Source organism: Halyomorpha halys, unplaced genomic scaffold (genome assembly GCF_000696795.3).
Source record: "Halyomorpha halys isolate HHAL.00 unplaced genomic scaffold, Hhal_1.1 Scaffold708.1, whole genome shotgun sequence".
Taxonomy (NCBI): domain Eukaryota; kingdom Metazoa; phylum Arthropoda; class Insecta; order Hemiptera; family Pentatomidae; genus Halyomorpha; species Halyomorpha halys.
In genome coordinates this window covers 765,366-782,519 of record NW_027113783.1, presented here as the reverse complement: position 1 = coordinate 782,519, position 17,154 = coordinate 765,366, and the positions used below count along the sequence as shown (strand labels likewise).

Genomic DNA, 17,154 nt, shown 5'->3' with positions numbered 1-17,154 from the left:
TTGGTACAAGTTGGTATGAATTTGTGGCCGACACATTAAATGTCGGCTATTGGGTACAAATCAAAGCAGCATCCACGCGTTTGAGTTTAGTTAGCATTGTTTTACAACTGCGTAAAGACAAAAATATTTGTCTTCTTTGGGTTTCATTAATTAAAGAATTTCCTTAACCTTCGCATTCAGTAATTAACACTAAAAGACATTGAGGGTGGATAATATAAAGAGTGGAACGGGCGTTGGGTGACGAGCGAGAAGGGAGCTACCCCGAGGAATTGTTTCCCTCCGTCCATTCAAGACTGAAAGCTGCATGGGTCCTCCCTGGCTCCTCGATCTCCCAGATCCTAACAGGAGACGGAGCGTTCCGGGAAAAGCTACAAAGCTTTGGAAAGAACATCAATCTCCGGTGCCCTACCTATTGGATCTCTGAAACAGCAGAGAACGTGGGGGACTACGCCATAGCTCAAATATACAAATTTCATGTTCCTATAAATTAAATAGCCCCCCTCAGTTAATTGTATAATAAGATAATAAAGAATCAATTGTTGATTATTAGCAGTAGTGGCAGGCGCAAGCCCAGCGCACTACTCAATTTTGCTGAACCCCATATGCCAGAAATAGCTAGGCAGGATGTTAAAAAATATATATATTATCTGATGAATGCAAAGAAAGGCTAGCTGTAATAAGTGTTTTGGGAGGAAAGCTTTAAAATAGACATGACCCGGACCCCAAAGCACTCTATTGGAGTGATATATTTACGACATAACAAACTATCTCGTACACTACATGCCTCCTGTTAGATTCAAAATTGGTTTATTTTTAAATTAAGTGTTTTAAAGAACGAACTTGAATGACATCGGTAAACACTGACCTAAATAATAGTAACGTTATTTTAATAGATCAATCAACACTAATCTTGAAATAGTTAAGTGCTATTATAAATAATGGAAATATTTCAAGTAAAAAATAAAAAAATTGATTGGAAGGAGACAGTTAACCGTATCAAGTAGATTGGAGGAAGATAGTCCGGGTGGCGGTCAATAGTAAAAGAAAACTATTTATGGTTAACCATCGTTTCGTCCCACTTTCCAGGGCTTCGTCAGGACTGTCTGATCGTAGTACAAAGCACAACTGAGTTGTACGGGTAGTTCGTCAGACAGCTCTGACGATTGATTATAGGACTATCTTCCTCCAAAAAAATAAATTAATTTTATAGAATCCAACAGAAACATACCTTAGCTTTCACTATATCATAAGAACAAACGATTGTAACCAGTGGAATAATATTGTGGACAAGATCGAACACTAATTCTGTTTTTAGAAATTCCAAGTTCTGGGGTTGTACGATCAGAGCGATAAAGAGATATGAAATAATTTGGATGAAATACTGAGAAGTTAAAAGAAAAATTGAAGGGTTGTAGACGGCACGGTCAACCTGTTGCAAGGTCTTGAAACATTTAAAAATAGTATACTTATCTGCATCCTCGAGCTTATTCTCATGTCGCAGGATGTATTGTAATAGTTGTAACATTTCCAAGAACTGATATATGAAACTAACACCATAATAGAAAGATATGTAAGATTGGATATATCGTAAAGCGTTGTGCCAAATTTTTGAATATTTGAAGGCGTAACAGGAAAACAGTAAGAGAGGGGTGAGAAGCAAATTTGTATACCTCAGCCTATTCCTTTTGAATCTGACATTGGGACATTTATTGATTACTTTATTGATATTTTTTATGAAGTTATAAACCACTCTCCTTCTTCTTATATACCAAAATACCGGTATGATGTAACAGAATCCATTGCAAATTGTGCATAACCCTTTGAACGATATTATCACAGGATGATGACTTTCTTTAAGGAACGGTAACCACGGGGACCGATGGAGGATGTAAAGTATAAAGCCGACGATGAAGCAATATAACACCGATTTCTCAGAGAGCCGAAATTTCCTGTCGTAGGGAAACCATCCTAAGCCTCTAGGGATCTTGAATATTTCCTGTAAAATGTGGTTGTGACCGCTTTTAGCCATCACTGGGTGTACGAAAACTTTATCTTGTCAAACCATTAACTGATTGATATTTGTACCGCTTCGATCCCAACTGCCTTTATACATAAACAATCAATCGTCTAAACAAACATTCATTTCACTGAAGCATGTGTTAATTCCATATCCTGAGTCACTACTAAAATATAGAATACTATAAAATCTATTTGGGTTGTCACAAATGACATTATTGTGCTAGAAACCCTTAGTTTTCTAATAAAATATGCAAGAATAAGAACGTTCTTTGGATATAGTTCATTAGAATATGTGTATGATTTCTTACCATACTGAAAATTATAATAAAAAATTAAATACATGATTTTGAAATAATCAAAAGATTTGGCTGTCATTAAGGACAGTATTATGCAATTATTAAGGAAATAGTGCTATGACAATCAATAGTGTAGTGATTAGTTAATGATAGTAGAATACAAAAATAATAATATTAGTAATGTTACAAAATATTACTTATAATAATATTGATGATACGATAAATATCATCACAGTGTGATGAAGTATTGAAGTTAATGATGAATAAATGGCACTTGGCATATTTCTGGTATTAATGGGGCAAATAAGATTTTCTCAGTTTTGATTAAAGCTGCAAAATAAAGCATAAATTAAAAAAAAAATTAAATAATTAGTTGAATGTATTTAAGCCATCAAAATTTTAATTTTATTATAATTGGAACAGAAAGGAAAATTGATTTTTATAAATCAATTATGTTAAAAATAAGTTTCATTTTTAGTAACCTTCATTTCATTTACATAGTACAGTACAATTTTTCTAACCCGTAAACATAAAAATCTGGTGTGGCGCGCGCATTACATAACTTTCTCTTATTATCCTCCTAAGAGTTGAAAATAATCCTCGCTCGTTTCAGAACATAAAAGGATAACATGGGAGGCTAAATATGTATAAGACAAAGGTTAGGACATCTAGGTCTTAGATGTCTTAGGACATCTAGATGTCTGTAGGACCTACATGTAGATCTAGATGTAGACCTAGATGTAGACCTGTGTAGGACCTAGATGTCTTAGGACATCTAGGAGAGATAGGAGTCCGTCATAAGGATGCAAGGTGTCTTCCGGTATCTAATTTAGATTGCCAAGGGACTGTTTTAAGCATTGTGTCCCATTGTCCCGGGCAAACATTTCATGACAAAAATCTCAGTTTCCAAATCTTTATATCATGGGTACTTTTTAAGCGCTGTCCTCCATCGTACATACAGTTTATATTTCATGTCAATTGGGTGAAGTAAACAAACACAAATAACTTTGGGATGTTGAAAGTAGCCAAAAGCGATAACCACACTGATTCTGGCTTCGCTTCCATCCTTTACACATTTATCTCCTAAGTTGGGTCGTTTTGTTTTATTTTTGTGCAATTAGTATCTTTTGATTCGGAAGGAAACTATAGAGAAATTGAATTTCGAAGAATTATCCAGGACCTAGGTATCTTCGGTGTAACGGATATTACTTATTAACACAATTTACTACCCGTGACATTCTAGACGCTTTTATTAAATTATACATTTTGCTGGTACTGTATAATTAATCGCCCCAATAGTCTTAAAGAAAAGACGCGGACTGATGGATTTTTCTTTTGATTTTTTGAAGACAGTTTTTTTGTTATTGAAATAAATAAATAAGCATACAAATTGATGTCTACAATTGTTCTTATTCCAATGTGTGTATTTTCGTTTGTATTTTACTGTTTTTGTTCCAAGTAATGAATATTTAAATTTGTCAACCTTATTTTTTTTCTGTAATATAAATTTAAAATTAAATAGAAGCTACATAGGATTCCCAAACAAGCCAAAATTTAGGTGAGAGGAAAACTAAGAGGGTAATGCTGTACAGTATACTAATGTGACGTTTTTGAGGAGGGTGTCCCAGTTTAACCAAGCAGAAATATGGAACCATACACAAAGGATGTATCCCGGGAATCAAATTTTTACATGTCACAAATACTACATTTACTAAACTGGTTTGCAACATAAAGGTGGGAAAATCGTAGGACGCAATAAGAGAATTTATAAAAATGCACTTCCATAGAGATTCTGTTACTAATAAGTTCTCATTATTTTGGTCAAATTAAGTCTTATTATTACCAATACTAATTGTTTCTGGTTATTTTTAAGTAACATGAAATATTGAGATGGGGGGGCAGAAATACTCTGGCTCCCTTAACTAAATATTGGAGGGAGTTCAGAAACTGCTTTGTTCTCCTCTTTTTCGTCATTTATGTTTATGTATAGACTTAAAAAATTTCATCAAAAACTTTTTATAAATATTTACAAATCAGTAAAACTAGTACTTAGGATTACATGCCACCAGGGCATGCTACTGTCGTAATGCTGCTATAGCAACAGCCAATCAGGTGGTGTCTTGTCTTGCTACCTAACCCCGACACTGGGCTAGCCGTAAAGTGGAAGTTTATTCTGTTTATTGCTTTGGTTACCTTTGTTATAGATAGAAATATTATTCCAACGTGCTTTTTTCTCACAAGTTTCTCTGTTCCATTTCTTCATTTATACAATATTGAATGTAAGTAAACATCTTTTAACTGATATTTCTGATATAAATTTATCTGTTGACGGTTATGATTTATATCATTTATTTATTTACATTATTCATAGATTTAGAAGTTTTGTATACAAACTAATATCGGTTTGCTATGAGATATTGTATACCCATTTCTCTTATTGATAAGTTATTAAATTGGTTTCATTATTGATGTTTTTTTTTTCTAATTTCTTGTTCAAGGTACCAGAACTTTTGCAATGTCTATGTATAATAGCAAGTGTAGACTTCATTAAAATATAATACATTCTTATAGAAAACATTACAGTAGTTTTTAATGCATTTCCCTTGAGGTCCATTTTAAATTATAATGTGACCTTTATTTTCATAATTTTGATTCGAACTTCAATAGTTTCTTTTATTAGGACTTTTAACCTATTAACCTCTGAGTCTTTAATACCTCATTTAACTAACTTATTTGTTAGTGAAGTTTTTTTTTATCTGGAATCAATATCACGGTAATGTACATCTTCTCTAAGTGTTCAATCTTTTTTCTCGATTCACAATTTCTTGATGGGTGGGTAGGTGGATCATGTGATTTTTGGTACAATTTTGTGGAATTGTTCTGTTATTCTTTTGATTTTTAAACATTTTTGTTTCTTTAAATTAAATCCACACATTTTGTATTTTTCCTTAAGTAGTGTCATATTCCCACTTTATCTTAGCTTACTTACAACCAATTTGTTTAAAGATGTGAATAAAAAATAGATTATAATTGTTCTTGTACTGTCAGGTTATAAACATTGTATTTACTGTTATCAGTTCACATAAGTATTTCTAATTCAACCAGATTTTTAAGATTTATCATCCTTAAAGTTGTTGTAATTGTAATGATCTCTTTATTCACATTATTTTTGTTTTTGTTACTAACGTTTTAGATCTCATTATCAATTATACTTTATTTATGGATTTAGTTTCTAACTCACTATACTGCTGTTTCCCAACCATTTAATTCAATAGTCTTTTTTGGGGATAAAATTGTTTTGTTTTTTTAATTGTTAATTTGTAATATTAGATTTAATTCTTGGCCTTGGTGGCAGGGCGAAGGTCAGATGACACAGTGTGGGTCCAGTTTTTCCCTAGGTCAGCTAGTGTTTATTTTATTGCAATTCCGAAAAATAAAACCCACCTGTTAAATGCTAGTCAGCCATGGTTTTGCCTATAAGAGACTGCAATGCTTTACTGCTTTTAGCTCAAATAAAACAGGTTAGATCTGCATACCATCTGATGAATTAAAGAGTTGAATTGATGAAGGAATTCAGTTAAGTTGTGATATTAAATTGTGTCAATAAGTAGAACTTATTTTGCAAGGTTTGTTTTTCTAAGATAAATTGTATATATTCATTTTATCGTTTATCTGTGTATAATTTAATATTGTCCTGTCATCTTATTCCATAATTTCTGATTCTTTTTCGTTAGATTGTATATTCAAAAGGGGATTTAAATAAGAAGATAAAAAACTTGTAAATATTTGGACCTTTGCATCTGTGACAGTTTTAATATTTACATATTTTATTATTATCCTATAGTTTCTGAAATAATGTTCTTCTGTTGATAGTTTGATTGAAAAATTTCATTCTTAGTTATAATTACATAATAAAATATATTATCTTTTAAAATAATTATGTCTTGATCAGTTCTTAATTATTTATTTCATTAGCCAAATAATTTTGAGATGGTATGAAGTAATTTGTTATTAATTCGTTTCTGTGCATTGTTTAGTGGTTACAGAGGCATGGCGACTGGAGGCTGGAAATTTACATTAAGAGGGTATGGGTAATTGATTAATGTTTTTAAAATCTACAAAGAAGTAACATCACATCTTTATTTATTCTTGTCACCTATTGAGAATAAATTTATATTACATTACCCTATGCCTCACTTACCGTACTTTATTTTCATGATTGAAAGAAAATAGTTGATCAAAATAAAAATAATATTATATTGTAGTTAATTGACAATCATAAGTAATTAATCCTGAAGATGTGGATCAGACGATCAATTAGTGAATGCGTGCAGAGTCTTACACACATATTCAAAAGCAATAATTGGAAGAACTTTTCAATTAATTTGCAGATTCTGATTGTTGCGATTCATCTCAACTTAAATATGTGTTTTTTGTTTGGAATAAATCCTTAATCTGATGGCATAGAAGTTTTATTATTTCAATTAATCAATTTTTACTTGATTAAACTATTCATCCTTAATGACCATGGTGAGAACCTGTGTTTCTGAATTAGTGTCTCTAGAAAATTATTGACAGTATTGTACTTTATAAACCACCAAGATTGAAAAGCTATGTGTTTACTAAGAAGACTATTTTATTTTACACTGAATAGATTGAGTAAAGAAGAATAAGATTGTCAAATGGCATGAAAATGGTGAAGGGCAATTTTTGGAAATGTATATTATTTAGTTTTTAATGTCTGGATAGTTATTGTGATGACCTATGTTAGCATATAGTTATTTTTCCTTACTAAAATTATAAGGATACCTCTTTCTTTATTGTTACATAAAATATATTGATCTCTATTGTCGTTGAAATAATATTTAATGTAATATTGAGATGATTTTATTGTATGCCTCTGAAATGTTTTCTTCTTCATTCATGATGATAAGGAATTGAACTGGATATAAAAACTCAGGTGAGTTTATTTTGTTGTTATTTGATGTATTACTCTTTAATTTCTAAGTAGGGTATTTCATCCATCAATATTGGATTTAATTGCTTATAAATTTTTGAGTTTACTAGAACATAACCAAAAATAGTGTAAACTGACAACAAAAATTTACATTTCATTTTAGAAACTGAATTCAACTTATTTGAAAACAATTTATTTAAACATGTATTATTTTTTGGGGGGAAAGATATTTGTTTAGGGTATCCCCGGTCTCCATGCTCTCTGTATTTAATAATAATCATGAACATACCAGAGTTATTTTTTTTAATATTTTGTTCTTAATCATTAAATAAACAGTGATTTGGAGGAAGCTTTAAAATGGTAAATTTTTAAATCTATTTACATTTATCTGATCATGTTAAAGAGCACACACAATTATTATGAATAACAATGGGGATATTCATTTAGTTATATACACAGCAATGTTTTTGTAAACTGTGTATGTTAATAATTAAATAAAGCACTCTCAAACAATCATTAATCCTCCCTTTTTAAATCAATTCCTGTAGATTAGGACCTTTCTTTAATTATTTTTAAAACCCACATACACAGTATGATTTAGATCTGGGCCATAGAATTGTTTCTCTAAGCATCCTGTTGAAGTGTTTTCTAGATATCAGAAAAGGTTGGCTAAAACCATAACGATTTGCCACTATTTCGATTTTACTGTATAATAATTTTAATTTGTTTTTGTTTTTAAAGTAAAGTTTAAACCGTTTGTCTAATAAGTCATGTTATAGTCGAAATCAACGTGCAGGTTCCTGTCTTTTCAGTCTTGTGTCAGGATTCCTGGTTAGTTGTTTGTCCAGATGTAGTCCAAGGTAGTGGATCTGTTCGGCAGGAATAAAAGCATCATTATTTAAGGAAACTATAGGGCATTCGGTAGGGTTTATGATGAAGGGTAAAGGTGATTTGATGGGATTTATTTTAATCCTCTAATTATGACACCATTCTTCGAGGGCTGTGATATGGGATTGGAGAATTTGAGATGTAATTAAAGGGTTATTATTAACTGCGAGCACACATGTGTTATCGGTATATGTGGTGAGGATAGTGTTGGAATGTATAGATGGTGTAGAGGATGGGACTGAGGATACTACCTTGAAGAAAACCAGCAGAGTGAGAATAGAGGACTCGATTAAAAATCCTTGTAATTTAAAAACATTGTATAGCACAAGTATTTTATTTATTGTATTTATTTTTTTTATTACTTATTTTTATGAAGATAAGTATACACATTGATATAAAGTGAGTGACTTATGCTTATAGAGGGTTGATTAAATTTTATTATTACGCATCCACCACTTATCTATAAATCTATATCCTTAAACAATATCCATAATTATTCAAAAATAATAGTAGAATCTATTTGCTAAGAGTCATATATTTTTCAATATAGCAATTTCTGGGAAAACAGGCACTCTTAATTCTTAATAAATTTGTTATTAATGGTTTGGATAACGTTTTGGATCTCATATTGATGGCTTACTGTGAATTAAGCCATCAATATGAAATCCACTGTGAAGTGGTGCTAAGTACATTTCCTTTAGCTTTGCAAATAATAAAATTAAAGGTTCTCTTTTTCAGGAAAATTAATTGGAATGTTGTGATTATCCTAAAAGCTTTGTACAAACACACGGATACATTCTTCAATGTAATTTCTTTTTTTTTTTCAATTTTAATTCTTCTTCTGCATCGACAAACCATGAAGATCAGATTTGAAAATGGTCAAGATGAGTTCCTAAACGTAATGAAATTCTTAAATAAAAGATGTTCATACTTCATATATATAAAATACATAAAACTTAATACTGGAAAAAGTTAGTTGACCTTATGAAATAGATTGTAGGAAGATAGTCCGGGTGGTGGTCAATAAAGGTATCAAAATAGTTAAAAGAAAACTATTTATTGTTAACTAACATTTTGTTCCACTTTGTAGGGCTGTCAGATTGAAACACAGCGTACGAATCAAATTCAATTTATTCGTACACTGTGTTTCAATTTGACAGTCCTGCAAAGTGGGGCAAAATGTTAGTTAACAATAAATAGTTTTCTATTACTATTTTGATACTTTTATTGACCACCACCCGGACTATCTTCCTACAATAAAACTTAATAGTTTTAATGATCTTTGATTTCCCTGAAACTACTACACTGAAGAATATATGACACAGTAAATAGTGTATTTCAAATATAAGCTTTATAAGAAAGGTTTTTAAAAAAAAGTAACCACTAATTAAATAGTTTAAAAACATTTTTTGATTTTAGAAGATTTTACAACTAACAAGGGGATGCTACACATGTGGGATCACTGATTTTAACGAAACTTTTTTTTTTTATTCTAGGATGAAAAATATTAGACATGTGTCTGAGGGTACTTGCCAAAAAAATCTTATATATAATTTTAGACTTTGTTTATATTATATTCTGCCTGTGCTCTGCGTCTATTTAATGGTTATTATATACCAATCGATTTGTTTTTTTCCTGTAGAATAAGAACAAAAGAATTTTTTATTGTATTAAATGAGTGATACAAATTTACAAAAACCATTTCAAGTAAAAAAAAAAATTTCATTCAAAAAGATTGTTTAGGAAAAATCAAGTTAAATTCTTTTTTAACGTATTTTGAAACCTCTACATATTAGTTTTCATATAAATTGAAAATTGGAAATGTTTGGATGATTTTTTTTCTGCTGAGTCCCTTGTTCATGAAATAAATTTATAACCCCTCACAATGTTATAGAAATCCAATAGAACTACAACTTTTGAAAAGCTGAATTTCGCCCTTTCAGTCTATATCAATAGTTTTTAAATTTTATTCCTTGATATGGGAATAAAAGCAGTTTCAAATCAAGAAAAATTTCTCGAACATTTTATTTTATTTTATCACCAGTTCCAATTTGTTTAGGAAGGTACAGTCTTTATTTTTTGTGAATAGTCAAAAGGAGTATGAATTTTACTTTTTAACCATCTGAAAACTTTTATTTCCATGTCGCAGGAACCATTTAATTAAATAATGGAGGCAAGATGTTTAAAATTTTACCATTTTTTCAACACCTCTCTGTATTCAGTTCTAGGTCATTATTATTGGATACCTAAGTTCTGTCTTACCAGCATTAATAACTAAACCATTTTGTTTACATTCCTCTAATGACTTTCTGAACATATAACCAGTATGCTGCCTACTTTTCCCCATTGATCATCCATTGGCTTTATGCTTTATTATTTTTTCTTGACTTGAGCTCTTTCTCGGCCTGTTCCCGATCAATTCTCATTCTCATCCCTTCATATTTCCTTCTATTATCTTCCATGAATGGTTTTCGTTCATCAAATCATTGAAGTAATTTTTCTATTCAGTCTAAAAACATGAATGTAAAAATCATAATAGAAAAAACAATAGAGTGGAACAAGTAGTTATAATAGTAAAAGAAAAATATCCTGAAGATGGACAAACCGTTTGAAATATCGTAAAGAAGAATGTATTATTAATATGAAATTAATGAAAACATATTTAAAGTAAGAAGATAACTCACTATCCTAGAAGAGAAAGAAATTATTCACTTGGAACTGGTATTTTTTATTTTCAATTTTACACTTTTTTCAGGATTTTCTTCTCAACGGTCCTAACGATTTTTATTATACTTAGTACATCAATGTATAATTATGTGATCTTTAATATCAGCTAGGGTTTATCCTCATTGAAGTAGTTTGACAGAGATAAAATGCCAAATTTCCTAAGTAAACACTTCCTCTAGAGGACATTTAATTTTGTTTATTTCAAATAATTTTTATTTTTTAAAATTTATTTATTTAATGTTATTTACAACTGTACAAATAATAAATACAATAATTAAATATGTTGTATGTTTCATTTACACTTGAAAATCTTGAGAAGGAACTACCCATTGGTGGTACTTCAAGCATTAATTTAAATTAGAAGGTCCCTTGGCCATCTTCTGTTCAGGCGCCTCAGAGGATTATCAGGGATTGTTAAGGAAGAGAGATTAAGAATTAATGGGTTAGGATTTTTAGCTAAATTATATTTACAAGAAAAATAATGTTTTAAACAAAAGGAAATCCCAAGTGAAAGTTGGCTAGAATCAATCTTCTATACTCTTGTGGCTTCAACTTATAGTAGAACAATAATTAATTTACAAAGTTATGTAAATCACTTGAGATATGTTTTAATACACAAACAACTTAGTACTAAAATTTACCAGGTCATTCAAAAAGTCCTGCCGTTTTTTTGGGGGAAATTATAAATAAATAAATATTTTCAAATAATCACCTTTATTCATCAAAATATCCACCGTTACAGTCGGTAACCTTCTCCCAACGAGATGGTAAAGCCCAAATTCCTTCCTTAAAAAACTGTTGATTTTTACTGCAAAAATAAGTGGTCAGTTCGTGAATTAGGTTGTCACGGTCTTGAAAACATTTTTGTCTCAGATTGTTGTCGAGATCTCTGAATAGGTGATAATCAGTGGGTGACAGGTCAGGGGAATATGGTGGGTGAGGCAAAACTTCCCAGCCTATTTCTGTCAATTTTTCCCTGGTCAATTTGGCGGTGTGTGGTCGAGCGTTCTCTTGAAGAAGCAAAGGTCTTCTTCTGTTGACTAAGCAGGGATCAAAAGTCTTAAGCTTGGATTGGCAATGGTCCAGTATATTGCAGTATACTTCTGCAGTGATGGTTTGCCCTTGATTCAGAATCTCAAAATGCACTATACCTTTGGCTGTCCAGAAAACAATGAGCAAAACTTTCTTTGGATGGAGATCTGGTTTTGGAAATTGTTTAGGTTTCTCATCTGCCGACAACCACTGATATGATCGTCTGAAGTTGTTGTACAACACCCATTTCTCATCACAGGTGATGATTCGATTCAAAAAGGGTTCGACTTTCAAGCGGGAAGTTAACGAAGATGCAGTTGTCAAGCGAACAAGCATATTGGCATCTGAAAGCTTATGAGGAATCCATTTATCCAGTTTTTTCACTTTTCCCAGTTCTTTAAGGTAATTCCAGGCAGTGGTGGCTGAGATATTAAGTTGAGAGGCTATCTCTGAACAACTTTGACGCGGATCCAACTCTACTACTCTTCGAACGTCCTCCTTATCAACTACAGTTGGTCGACCTGAGCGTGCCTCGTCTTCTAGTGTCTCGTCGCCTCCACGAAATTTTGAAAACCAAAATTGTGCCTTCCGCTCAGACAGCACATCTTCCCCAAACACGGAGCATATTTTTCTAGCAGTTTCGGCAGCTTTTGAGCCAAGTTTAAACTCATAGAGCAAAATCGACCGAATTTGAGTTTCAACTGGAATCATTTTAACTAGACAGTTGGATGGTGACTGCATTAAATTAATCCTCCTTAGCCTCCTATTCATAAAGTATAAACATTTGTGTTTACATGGATAAAAGTTGTATTGAACGGAATTAATTAGCAAACACTCTAGAATCAAAATAAACAACGAACAAACGAAAAACGACAGGACTTTTTGAATGCCCTGGTATTTGTCTAATTGATCGATTTTTTAATGTTCATTCCATGACCTTTTAATTAATTTTTTTTTATTTATGTATTTTTTTTTATGATTTTTCATTTAATCTGCACACCTTATACCTTGTGTGGTAAACTAAATAATTTTTCAAGTTTATTGTGTATGATAAAAATCATACATTTTGGTTTAAATCATTACTTGATAGTTTTTTTTTAGAATATTTAATTAAAATATTTAAAAATGATTAATTATTTGCACTTTAACTCACCATGATTTTATTTTATGTTTCAGAGTCTACTTGGCAGGTACGAAAAGAACACATATTATGAATTTCAGCTAAATTTGACTTAGAAGCTATCAAAATGGTTTTTGCAAATTTGGCTGATCAAGGCTTTGATTGAGATGCAATATAGATATAAATTACTATGAGTTTAGGAAAGCTTGAAAAGGAGACAGAACAAGATATAAATTATGATAACATCACAATGGAAATGAGCGAAGATTCGTCACACAATGAAGATTCTTCGAATCGGTCTAATTCAGTTGAATCTCATTCATCATCTGGAAGTCATAACTCATCAAGTGGAAAGAAATCTAGTAAAAAAATAGAATATTCGCATCGATCAGAAGATAAAAGGAGGCACTCTGTCTCTCCTGAAGACCAAAGAAACCGTGATGACAAGAAAAGAAAATATGGAAAAGATAGTCAGCATAGGGAAAGAGATAGAGAAGATAGGAGATCTTACAAGCGATCCAGAAGCCCATCCTATCATAGATATGAAAGGTCTCGAAGATCACACAGTAGAAGTCCTCGTGATCGAGGAAGGCACTCTCGTAGAGATCATCATTCACCTGAAAGAAGAAGACGCGATCATCACGACAGGTCACGAGGGACATCGGACAGAAAACCTAGCAGGCTTTCAGTTTTAGATAAACTTGGTATTGAATTAAAGTTACCTGATAAAGATAAAGATGGATCTCGCTTATCTCTTCCTAGTTATTATAATCCTATGGTTGTAAATCCAGCAAAATATGCTGAGCAGATTGCTAAGAGGAAATTGTTGTGGGGAAATTCTCAAAAACAAAAATCAGCTGCAGAAGAAAAACCACAAGCACCAGAAGCTAAACCTTCTGGGCAAAATATACAAAATATATGGCAGGGTGCAAGATTTTCTCAGGATCAAGATGGAAAATTAACTGCAAAATTTCAGCGCCTAATGGGTATTAAGAATCTTGCCAATGGCCCAGAACAGCCTTCAAGTAGTTCTCAGATAAAACCTGAGAAGGATCTTCTAAAGAAGCAGGAAGAAATGTTCTCTTCAATGGAGCTACAATATGAGGTGGCTCGGCAAGCCACGCACACTCAGCGAGGTGTAGGGTTGGGGTTCGGAGCCCATCACTTTCCTCCTAAATAGGTCTTCTAGGGCCATACTTCACAGAGTGCTACTAGACATTTATTGTATGGAGTTAAAACCATCTGTGTAAATTAAATTACTTTTGGAAGAGTATTTGTGAAGAGTATAAAACTTAACATTGATTTTTGCCAGTATGATACTGATTAATTTCAATGCGATTTACTAACTATTTGTAAATATAAATGCAGGTGACTAGGAAGTGATATAGGATTGTTGTTAATTTTTTTTTTGTTTTATTGTTCTGTGTGATATCAGACGACTTATTTCATAAAAGAGTTGTTTTTAAGGAATAATATAACTTCCTTATTGTTTCTGAGCCACCTGTTTGTATTAGTAGTCATTACTATAATATAATAGGTTGAATAATTTAACTAAACATAACAAGTCATCAATTATGTTTAAAAAGCTTCTGGTTCATAGTTCAAAGTGACATTCATATTTTTTTTTTTTACATATACAATATATCATTTTTACATTTTTAATTCTGCATAGGGAACTATGAATATCTTGAATCTATTATTATGTTTCAACAGCATTTGTATAAAAAAATGTTTGAGGAGTAAATAAATGTTATAAAGTTCTTATTGCAAAATAAATTTAAAGGAATATATATTTTGTTGCTTTTCCCTTATTCATCTTCACTTTTTTAAATTGGAAATTGTAGTAGCTTTCGACATCTGACAAAAATAAATTTTAATTGCCATGTTGTTTATTACGTTAGAAAAACATCCTACTGAATCGGGAAAATATATACTTAGCTCGATTATTTAAGTTTAGAAAGGTTGTAGATGATTAAGACTATAAAGCTGGTAGATGCTTTATAAAATTATTTTATTGTAACTAGGGAAAAAAATTCAATTTTGAACTGCTATAATTCAAAATGGCCAAAATTTCATTTCAAAAGGAAAACAATGTATACGATGTTGTAAATAAATATAAATTTTTGAAAAATAAGTTATTTTTTATAATCTTTTTTTTTTTTGTTAGATCAATAAAAAAATTATTACTCCAAATGTTGATTTAATAGATATAAATACGTAAATAATATATTGCTTTTGGTTTGTTTTTTTTGTAAGTAATTAAAAATATCTATTAAGAGTTTCTACAGAATTATTGTATTATACTCATGTATTTTGTTTACCTATTTGTTGATTAGTGGCTATTTGATTGTGAGTATGAATTTTTATTTATTAATATTTTTTTTTCCTGTTCGGTATTGTAATTCCGAGTATTGAAGTTTAGTTATGTTATATGAAGGTGCTTTTATAATTGCGAACCGACCCATGCTGCTCAGAACACTATTAGGAGATCTAAATGATCCATTTGATCAGATCTTCTCACCCTCTTTAACCATGAAAACTAGCGGCTTACAAAGGAGTGGGTGAAAAGCCAAAGGGTACAAGTGACAATTTAAGAGTAATAGTTTTTTTGTATCTATCCTCTTCCTGAACTAAATATATTCTTCAGTATTGATTAAATTGTGATATTATCAATCATTATTGATAATTTGACATCTTTACTGATACTGAAACATAAATTTGGTTTAGGCATCGGAACATCACAAAAAAAAAAATTTATTCACAAAATTTTCATTTACATTGTTTGGTTTCACTTCTACTCAAATGTTTAGGATATCTTGAGATGTACTTCCATATTGGAAAAAAGGCATTTCAATTTTTTTAAATAATTTTCTCATGCAATCCTCTTATAACTGATTCTTATTCAACATTTGACTAATATAATTATATTTTCTTTATATATAGATGATGTATAAGTAAAATGTTTCTTTGAGGACGTGTATAATAAATTTAATTATTGTTTCTTTACATTGTTTTATTTGATACTCTTATTCCAATTAGTAGTATTCATCATTTAATTGGTTTGATTTAATTTCTTATGTTTGTTTAGGACATCATAGATGTAGATGAAAACCCCTCTCTTATTGAGAGTGTTCTTGATGGCGAGTGCTGTTGCAGCTTTCCATTAGAGCTGGCGATCAGTCTTACTAGACATACAAAGTCTCAGCATTGGACTACAAAACTTTAATAAATACACCTCATCGAGAATTTTACTTACTGTTCCTACTCTCATAATTTTATTTACAAACCTTACTTTTATCTCAATTTAAGTTTAGAATTAATTATCGTTTATAAGTTCACTAAATATTTATGTTTTAGAAGTTTATTAAGTAAACTAACATTCACACATGATTACCAATTACAGCACACTACATTCACCTCCATATCACAGACTTGTCATAGTACTCCAAGATCACCTTCCCTAGTTAGCAACCCCAGATGGGGAAGCAAATCAGCTGGCTCCAAGGAGACAGCTCCTCCACCTGACTTGGGGGATTGAAATCCTATTCCTCTTAAACCATCATTGTTACGAGAATTAGCTGGACTGAATTTACTGAAACAAACCAGGAATTGTCATAAGGATCTCGATTGTGGGCAATGGAATGTTGTATTTTCTATTGACTGGGATCACCTCAGCAATTTCTTCCAAACTACAACTTATAATTGAACCCTCCTAAGTGTCACCTAATGATTATAGGAGATTTTATCGCAAAGATAATGAAGGAGCTGTTCTTTATACAGATTATAGTTGTGTATGTACAGTCTATTGCAACACAAATGAGAATGCTTCACTGCATCTAAGGACCTGGTTGTTGCAAGTTTGAGGAATGCCCTGTAGAACATTATCCTCACCTTATGATGATGATTGATTAGTGAATGAAGGCATCATAAACCCATTGCAAATGAGAGGAAACATTTTGAACTGCTCTAATTTCCGTGAAATCTATCTTCTTCAACATATCAACAAAGTCGAATTTAATGCTTCTCTCAATTTAATGCTTTGTATGTTTTAAAACCATAGACCAGGTTATAACCTGACCAGTTGAAGAATTTCCATTTCCTTTAGTTTATATGGA

At 31.3% G+C, this 17,154-nt stretch overlaps 1 protein-coding gene across 5 annotated transcripts; it reads left to right on the top strand.

The window, feature by feature from the left end:
• Positions 1–4,419: 4,419 nt before the first annotated feature.
• LOC106685530 (uncharacterized protein ZC262.2) lies at positions 4,420–16,290 on the top strand. 5 transcript variants are annotated; one of them, XR_001343862.1, is made up of 3 exons: positions 4,420–4,594; positions 6,353–6,400; positions 16,128–16,290. XR_001343862.1 is itself a non-coding variant. In XM_014428266.3 (3 exons), the coding sequence occupies exon 3, from the start codon at positions 13,230–13,232 to the stop codon at positions 14,217–14,219; it is 990 nt and encodes a 329-aa protein (XP_014283752.1). In that variant the 5' UTR covers positions 4,425–4,594; positions 6,353–6,400; positions 13,096–13,229; the 3' UTR covers positions 14,220–16,045. The 5 variants fall into 5 exon arrangements, 3 of the variants coding, with proteins under 3 accessions (XP_014283752.1, XP_014283753.1, XP_014283754.1); XM_014428266.3 differs by lacking the exon at positions 16,128–16,290 and adding an exon at positions 13,096–16,045 and having other exon boundaries at positions 4,425–4,594; XR_010844457.1 differs by lacking the exon at positions 6,353–6,400.
• Positions 16,291–17,154: the final 864 nt, after the last annotated feature.

Excerpts from the sequence above, each read along its gene's own strand:
- LOC106685530 (XM_014428267.3), top strand. The coding sequence starts at position 13,230 with ATGAGTTTAGGAAAGCTTGAAAAGGAGACAGAACAAGATATAAATTAT.